The sequence below is a fragment of the Hippocampus comes genome, unplaced genomic scaffold, assembly GCF_001891065.2.
Source record: "Hippocampus comes isolate QL1 unplaced genomic scaffold, H_comes_QL1_v1.1 scaffold113, whole genome shotgun sequence".
NCBI classification, from domain to species: Eukaryota; Metazoa; Chordata; class Actinopteri; order Syngnathiformes; family Syngnathidae; genus Hippocampus; species Hippocampus comes.
In genome coordinates, this window is record NW_017806160.1 from 980,310 (window position 1) to 989,172 (window position 8,863).

An 8,863-nucleotide genomic window follows, 5' to 3' on the forward strand; every position below is an offset into this window, starting at 1 on the left:
CATTTGTCATTTTTCCAATAGCGCCTGCAAAGGTGAAGAGCAGCTCTAAAATATTTTCCCATTTTCATTGTCCGAATGAGTCGATTTCCCCGAAATTCTGTTTAATTAATGAAAACCTGAACGTGAAAATATTCAACAAACTTTTTTTTAAATGTCAAAACTACCCCTCATCAAAACAATTCCCCAAAAGTGAACACGTGGTGAGCGAAATACACTCTGGAGATGGCCCACAAACATACGTCTCTTATCTTGCGAGCTTATGTTGCCTGCACCGCAGAGACTTCACGCGTGGTGCACTCACGGTAAGTTCAGTTAACACACACACACACACACACACACACACACACACACACACACACACACACACACACACACACACACACACCGCCCTTTAGTGTGGCTTGAAAGTGTTCGCAGCCTCTTGCAGCCAAGTTTAACTGGCCGACTTACATGCAATTAAAGTTATCTAGGCCATGAGGGAACAGTAACATGATTACACGGGCTTTCCTCAGCATGAGTCTGGCCCACAGTCGAAGAGAGGGCGGCCATTCTGCCTGCTTGCCTGCTTGCGTGAGGGAGTCCACTCGGGTTTTGGGATAGTTTATCGTGGGTTGGACGTTTCTGGCTACAGGTGACGTCCAATAAAAGTCTTTTTCTTTTTTTTTTCTTTTGTTTTGTGTTCTTCAGAAGAAGGCGACACCCATTGAAATTAGGCCGAGAGCGAGGAGCTTGCAGTGCATTACTTACATTGCACAGTGTCGCTCATCGAGACGGAGCTGGCGTTTGCGTGCAGGGCAACGCCTTCTGCGAGCAGCTCTCAACAAAGACGCGACGACGATATCGCATAATCGCTCGTATTTGACAGCGGTCGACGTGCTATTGATCACCTGGCATTTTTGCGCAAACAGGCTGCGCATTTGGTGCAAGCAACCCGCAGGAGTAGGCGGGTGGTAGTCCAGGGTCCTACTGCGAGAAGCATATCAGCTGCTGTGAGTCAGCCATCCAAGGAAATAAACACACGATAAAGCTCATTCTTTGCTCATGCGCGCGCACCAGTGCGGCGATAGGCAGTCTTAAAAGCCCCAACAGGCAAATATTTCCAAGTGATGGACGTTTGCTGCTCCCGTTTTGACACATGATGACAAACGCCCCAATGTAAATGTTGCGAAAGGCCCATTGGCCGTGCACGCTTGTAACGATTTGCTTCCTTGGAACCTGCTCGCACTTTTCAACGTGCAGTCTCAATCTTCACATTTCCTTCATTCTCGTGCTTCACGCGCTTGTGTAGCTGAAAATCACGCACATTCCTGTGGAGTCAACTGGATGCAGTCTGATAACAGCAGTCTGTGTCATGGAGGCCGATACTAATATTCCTTTAACGCTGCATGTGCAACAACTGCCAGGCCGGACGTCATACAGGGGCCTTGTGTCTTGTATGTCGCCTCAAATATTCCCTTGGACCATGTTAGTCGTTCAACCCCACTTCAAGTCTTACATTCTTCGTTGTAATGAAATAAATGCAACGCGGAAACGTTCTTTTGCTTGACATTGCGTCACTTGAAGCAAAATATGCCCGATGGAGTATTGTGCTGTGAGGTGCGCGCAATCTCTGGTTAGCAACATCTGAACTCCCTTCATTCTCAGCTTTGTTTTTTTTTGGGGGGGGGGGGGGGGGGGGACAACAAAAGGATTTAGTGTTACTACAGCCATTGCGAGTTTTATGGTGGACGTATAGAGGCGATTTTTAGTGGTCAAATTCAAGTGCTGTGTCTGGACAGCTGTCTGCTTTCTTTGTACTTGGATGCATCATGTGCGAGCACCTTTTGTCACGAAGGGCAGTAAACAAGCTGATGCCATTGCCACGTTTTGCAAATAGCCTCCACTGACTGCAAAGCTGCCTTTAAGCTCTCGGGGAGATTTCCTTGTGCTTTGCTACAGCGGCATCAGACAATTCTCCCATCAACGACCTTATGTGCTCCTTTTGTGATATCAAAATATTGGACACTAATTCAAAAGTATTCTGTAGGATTTAGGAAATGTCCAATAATCATAAACAATGGCCCAATAATAGGAATTCCACCGTGTGACTGGAGCTGTTAGTCTATAAAGTGCATGGAAGACTGCCCTCAACAGCACAATTAAAAGTTTACAGCGAGTCAGGAAAGAACAAACAAACGCATCTTTTCAAACCACTCGTTAATTTATTTAAAATAAAGTAACAGAGAAAACAATCACACCCCCGCTGTTTAATGTCGACATCCCGCTGCTGCTGCTGCTGCTGCTGCTGCTGCAAAATAAATAAATAAGCGAATAAAAATAAATAAATAAGAAAACATCACAGATGCATCAGCTGGGACTTATTTACTTTGAGAGACAAATGTCGAAATCGTGATTTTATCCACAAAGCAGGCAAAGTGCGCACAGCGAGCACGTTGTTGATCACCCAAACAGATTTCAAGTCATGATGTATTCCATTTCCAACACGCTTTTCCATAACATCCAGAGAGCGCTTACCTGCAACAACACTATTCCCATCTCAAAACCCACCCATTCAAAATCGCATACTCAATTTAAATTCATCTCTTCTTTTATTATATATCATTTTATCTGTGGTTTTATTGTTCTTTTCTTGATTGTAAAGTGTCCTTGAGTGTTTTGAAAGGCGCTTATAAATAAAATGTATTATTATTATTAATAGTAATAATAATTAAAATTTTAATTATTATTATTAATAATAATTAATAATAATAATAATTAAAAAATAATACAAATAATAATAAAAATAATAACTGAGAATGATGATGACGTCGAGTAGAAATGCGAGCATGCATGTTGTTTGCCTGAGGACTGGCGAGACATTGTGTGCTTGACGGGTTGTACTTTTTGCAACATGTCCCCAACCCCCTCCTGAATCAAAGGCAAACCACATCCAAGCTAGTCCATTGTTGTATTCTGGATGGGCAAAAAAACTGTGAGCGCATGGGGCAACGTGATTGTTAGAGACGATGAAGTGCAAGAAGCATGCAAGTGTTTTCATTTGTGTTCGACCCCCGTAAAATGGCCTTTAGAAGGAATGAATCTGTTGCGTAAACGCCGCTGCAGCCACCTGTGTTGCATATTGACGATGGTGCAACAGGCTCACCAGTATGAAAATATAATGCCATTCAACCGCGTCATGAATCCACGGACAGATCAGCGTTAAGTGCCTGGACGCTCCTCGCCGTGATGTCTCCACCTGCACGACAAAACAAAACAAAACAAAACAAAACAAAACAAAATGGCCCAACGCAGCAAGCAGGCCTGAGCATTTTTCTGAAGTTATGGAGTTGTTCTTGGACTGCTTGGCCACCACGACAGGCTTGCAGCCACTTTCCGAAGGCATCTTTTATGTTACTGTGTGTAAATGTCAGTGTCAATAACGCTGCGGATAAAATGTAATGTGGAGGAAGTGTTACAGGAGATGACCATGGTCCTGCAGTGCAAGAAAGCCACACAACAACTACGACAAGAGGAATGATGATGATAACAATACCTTACCTGCCCAAGTGCACTATAGGAGGACGTGCAGAGAGGAGGACTAAGACCGCCTTGGCGTAAACATCAACACAGTCAACAAAAACACAAAGTCTTCGGTGTCTCGTGACGAATGAATGCATATGTGGCGGTCCTGATTTGAGTGGTTGTGTATGAAAATGATTCGTTCGAACCCCCCACCCCACATACACGCGCTGGCAGACACGCACGCACGGGCGCGCGCACGCACGCAGGCACACAAGCAGGCAGGCACGCACGCACGCCCCAACCCCCTGGATGTAACGAGCCCAACCACTCCTACACATGCAACTCTTCCAAATTGATATATGACAATATCTACTTTCGATCACGTGTCCGCCAGGCGACTTAGACGGATTGCGCGTCATCTCGCCTTCCCCAAAAATTTCTCTGGTGCGGCAGCTCGTATCCAAAACATCTTTATCGACGGAGCGCGAAAGATGTTTAACTCTGTGAACCTGGGCAACTTCTGCTCCCAGACGCGCAAGGACCGGACATCCGAGTTTGGGGACAGGGCGGGCTGCGCGTCCAACCTCTACCTGCCCAGCTGCACGTATTACGTGCCCGAGTTCTCCGCCGTGTCGTCCTTCCTGCCGCAGGCCCCGTCCCGCCAGATCAGCTATCCGTACTCCAGCAACCTCCCGCAAGTACCGCCTGTCCGGGACGTGTCCTACGGTCTCGAGCCGACCGCAAAATGGCACCACCGCAGCAACTACGCGTCGTGCTACTCGGCCGGAGAGGAGCTGGTGCATAGGGACTGCCTGCCGCCTTCCACCATGACCGAAATGCTCATGAAGAACGAGAGTGCGTACAGCCACCACCACGCACACCACGCACACCACCACCACCACCACCACCACCCGGGCTCCAATCACCCCTCTGCAGGCTTCTACTCCGGCGTGGCCAAGAACAATGTGCTCCCGCAGGGCTTCGACCGCTTCTTCGAGACGGCGTACTGCAGCGGCACGGACAATCAGACGGACACTTTTTTGCAAAAGGTCGAGGGGGGGAAGCTGCCTGGCAGCGGCGGCGGCGGCACAGACGCGAGCGACCCCCAGCAGCAACAGCAGCAGGAGCAGCAGCCCGCCTCAGCCACAGGCTCGCTTCCGGCAGCCACCGAGCAGGACAAAGACGCGGACGACGACGACGACGACGACAACGTCGCCGCCGAGGAGGAGCACACCAGTTCGGGCTCTTGCACGTCGGCCGCTAAGGAAGCCAGCGGCGGCTCCAAAAGCAGCCACTCCAGTAGGTTGAAGCTGTAAAATGCGGCACGAGGTGAAGGGGACTAGCCCGCTGTTTTGTCGCTCTCACTTTATGTGCACTTTTATAAGCATTCAAAAGGATTTTATTATAAGCCCACAAAAGCTCTTGCTTGCAATGAGAAGATTTTTTACGATGCCGAGGCTCTTCAAAAATGACCATATTATACACACTCCGTGCTGAGTGACTGTCGTGTGTGTGCGCGCGTGTGTGTGTGTGTGTGTGTGTGTGTGTGTGTGTGTGTGTGTGTGTGTGTGTGTGTGTTTCGTTTTAATGAAGAGACGGCGCTATTGTGACAAATGGTAACTTTGATCGTGAACTTGCATTGGGCGTTTAATGAAGGGATTTTCTTTCTTCTTCTTGTGCCCACCATACACGCATGTGTAAAAGGCAATTGGGCAGAACATTGCTGTTGGCGTCTTGTGAACTGCTGTCTTATGAAAAACATTAGCTGGCTTTTGGCCCGCTGTGCTACACACCGACACACGTGCATGTATACTGATCCAACAAAACCGGCCCCGTACACTTTGAGAGGAGGAAAGGGCGATTTAGTTGCACAGATAAAATGTGAATCTGACTCGTTCCGCTGCAGGTTCAACAGTGAAATGTTTAAAAAAATAGTTGTGCTATTTTAGTGCTGAAAAAAGGCTCCTGTCGTTGTGCTATGTTCGTGCTGAAAAGGGGCTTCCCGCACAAGCTCAGTGGCCACGTTGTTTTTTTTGCCAAATTTGGAATACTCCACTGAATTAAAAAAAAATTAAAAAACACCCTAAAAGGCATTTTCATCCCCCCCGTGCAGCCACCTGTTTGATAAGAAGTTATAGATCCTCAGGGTCGTGCAAAGGCCATTGCCAATGTGGCCAAATGCATTTCGACATGGTGCCAAGAGTGTGTAAATTGTGCGTTGGGCTCCAGAGGAATGCGAGGGCACATGATGCGGTGAAAGCCTTTTTGCTGTCGTCAATTTAGAACAGATAAACATGTGCTTAGATGCTGTCTCTTGCTCTTATTTACTCCAAAGGCTTGGCATATTTGACGCTCTAAAGCCTCCTCATCACTGGCGCATCAGCAGCGCCACTTGAGAGTCGATTATATGATGGTGACGATGATGATGATGATGATGATGATGATGATGATGATGATGCTATTGATGAGGATGATTATTATTATTTTGCACGCTTTGTGAAACAACTGAGCAAGGAGAGTGTCATTTTTTCAGGTACCCCGCGCACAAGGAAGAAGAGGTGTCCCTATTCGAAGTTCCAAATCCGAGAACTGGAGCGAGAGTTCTTCTTTAATGTTTACATTAACAAGGAGAAACGTCTACAGCTCTCCCATTACACACTCCCTGCGCTGTGAGTGTGGCGTGTGTGTGCGCGCGTGTGTGTGTGTGTGTGTGTGTGTGTGTGTGTGTGTGTGTGTGTGTGTGTGTGTGTGTGTGTTTCGTTTTAATGAAGAGACGGCGCTATTGTGACAAATGGTAACTTTGATCGTGAACTTGCATTGGGCGTTTAATGAAGGGATTTTCTTTCTTCTTCTTGTGCCCACCATACACGCATGTGTAAAAGGCAATTGGGCAGAACATTGCTGTTGGCGTCTTGTGAACTGCTGTCTTTTGAAAAACATTAGCTGGCTTTTGGCCCGCTGTGCTACACACCGACACACGTGCATGTATACTGATCCAACAAAACCGGCCCCGTACACTTTGAGAGGAGGAAAGGGCGATTTAGTTGCACAGATAAAATGTGAATCTGACTCGTTCCGCTGCAGGTTCAACAGTGAAATGTTTAAAAAAATAGTTGTGCTATTTTAGTGCTGAAAAAAGGCTCCTGTCGTTGTGCTATGTTCGTGCTGAAAAGGGGCTTCCCGCACAAGCTCAGTGGCCACGTTGTTTTTTTTTGCCAAATTTGGAATACTCCACTGAATTAAAAAAAAATTAAAAAACACCCTAAAAGGCATTTTCATCCCCCCCGTGCAGCCACCTGTTTGATAAGAAGTTATAGATCCTCAGGGTCGTGCAAAGGCCATTGCCAATGTGGCCAAATGCATTTCGACATGGTGCCAAGAGTGTGTAAATTGTGCGTTGGGCTCCAGAGGAATGCGAGGGCACATGATGCGGTGAAAGCCTTTTTGCTGTCGTCAATTTAGAACAGATAAACATGTGCTTAGATGCTGTCTCTTGCTCTTATTTACTCCAAAGGCTTGGCATATTTGACGCTCTAAAGCCTCCTCATCACTGGCGCATCAGCAGCGCCACTTGAGAGTCGATTATATGATGGTGACGATGATGATGATGATGATGATGATGATGATGATGATGATGCTATTGATGAGGATGATTATTATTATTTTGCACGCTTTGTGAAACAACTGAGCAAGGAGAGTGTCATTTTTTCAGGTACCCCGCGCACAAGGAAGAAGAGGTGTCCCTATTCGAAGTTCCAAATCCGAGAACTGGAGCGAGAGTTCTTCTTTAATGTTTACATTAACAAGGAGAAACGTCTACAGCTCTCCCGCATGTTAAACCTCACCGATCGCCAGGTGAAAATTTGGTTTCAGAACAGACGAATGAAGGAGAAGAAGCTGAGCAGGGATCGCCTGCAATATTTCTCCGGGAATCCCTTGTTGTGAGCCGCCAGCGGGGCCGGCCAGCAGCAGCGGCGGCGGCGGCGACAACGGCTACGGTCACAGCCTCGGTCAGTTGCATCGAGTCCTCGAGCTTCTGCACTCACGTCAAACAGTTGTGAACGCGGGACTTCCAAACAATCCTCGACTCTGAGCGGGCGCCTATATGACGTATCACCAAGAGTGCAATGTGGACTCTTTTTAGGCCTGCATGAGGTAAAAATGTTGCCATTTTCTTATTGCGCACGGGTGGCGGTTATTTCTAGCTGGTTCTCAGAAAAAAGGCCTAATTAAAAAAAAATCAACTATGCTGTTCTTGAATATGTCTAATTTCTGTTTAGTCCAAATGCCCACGTAGACTTATTTGTTTAAAAAAATATATCTCTCTATATGTTCGTAGTTTGAATGCTGTTGGTTCGCCCCTCTGGTCCATGTACATATAGCAACATTTCATTCGAGAATTATTTCTCGGCCAGTGAATATCTAAAGCTAATCCTTTCAAGATGCGATGACAAATGTGACGTCCAATCTATGAGATCACACACACACACACACACACACACACACACACACACACACACACACACACACACACACACACACACACACACACACACACGCCTAGGAGCTCATGCGAATGCACTTGTAAATAAGGTCGAAAGACTCGCCATGTCCCTGCTGCTATTCTTCACTACACTGCCCATTTCACCTTTCACATCTTTAATACCAACACTCTTTAAATTATTGGTCCTTTGGATTCCATCGAGGGGGACACATTGTTGTGTATCACTAATCTAAAATAAACTCCAATCAAATAGGCAAAAGATGACGACTTTTTTGTGCTTCTTGTGCTATTGCATGCATTTATGGATGGCGCCTGAAACAGGCTCCGAAGGTTTACTGCATCCAAATGAGCGACCTTGGTAACACGTTCGCCTCGTACGGGTGCCCGTGCTTGCTCGCGTTGCAACCCACGTCCATGGTGCAGACGCCTTTGGGCTCGGACTTGTTTTAGTCGTGCTTTCAAAGGAGCAACGCTGCTTTCAAGCCAAGCTAGAGAGAGACGGCGATGTGCAACGAGCAGCTCTTTTAGTGCCCACTAAATGGAATCCCCACTCTTGTTGTCCAGTCTAGACACCGCCATAAAGACACAGGCACTAAATGGCGATTCCCCCCCCCCCCTCCTCTTAATTGCACCTTCTGTTCTGGCCGAAAAGGCGTTCGCTTCCGCAGTAAATAGTCAACATGCAAGGCTGCGTGTCCGAGGGGGGTTACATTTGCCAAGAGCTTTCCTGCACATCAACTCGGACTGTGAAAGTCTCCAACTCGCGGACACACACACACACACACACACACACACACACACACACACACACACACACACACACACACACACACGCACACACACACACACACACACACC

General features: G+C 47.1%; 1 protein-coding gene and 1 long non-coding RNA gene across 3 annotated transcripts in view; one reads left to right on the forward strand and one right to left on the reverse strand.

Moving 5' to 3' along the window:
- LOC109531388 (uncharacterized) overlaps window positions 1-2,564 on the reverse strand; it is a 5,382-nt gene extending 2,818 nt beyond the window's left edge. Inside the window, exon 1 of the long non-coding RNA XR_002171163.1 lies at window positions 748-2,564. This is a non-coding gene — a long non-coding RNA (uncharacterized LOC109531388). The remainder of the gene's footprint in view (window positions 1-747) is intronic.
- Window positions 2,565-2,759: 195 nt separating this feature from the next.
- Window positions 2,760-8,269, forward strand: hoxc11a (homeobox C11a). Of its 2 annotated transcripts, XM_019895673.1 has the most exons (3): window positions 2,760-4,800; window positions 6,035-6,120; window positions 7,300-8,269. In XM_019895673.1, exons 1-3 carry the CDS (start codon window positions 3,861-3,863, stop codon window positions 7,444-7,446), a joined length of 1,173 nt encoding a protein of 390 aa, XP_019751232.1. In that variant the 5' UTR covers window positions 2,760-3,860; the 3' UTR covers window positions 7,447-8,269. The 2 variants fall into 2 exon arrangements, with proteins under 2 accessions (XP_019751232.1, XP_019751234.1); XM_019895675.1 differs by lacking the exon at window positions 6,035-6,120 and having other exon boundaries at window positions 7,214-8,269.
- The last annotated feature ends 594 nt before the right edge of the window (window positions 8,270-8,863 follow it).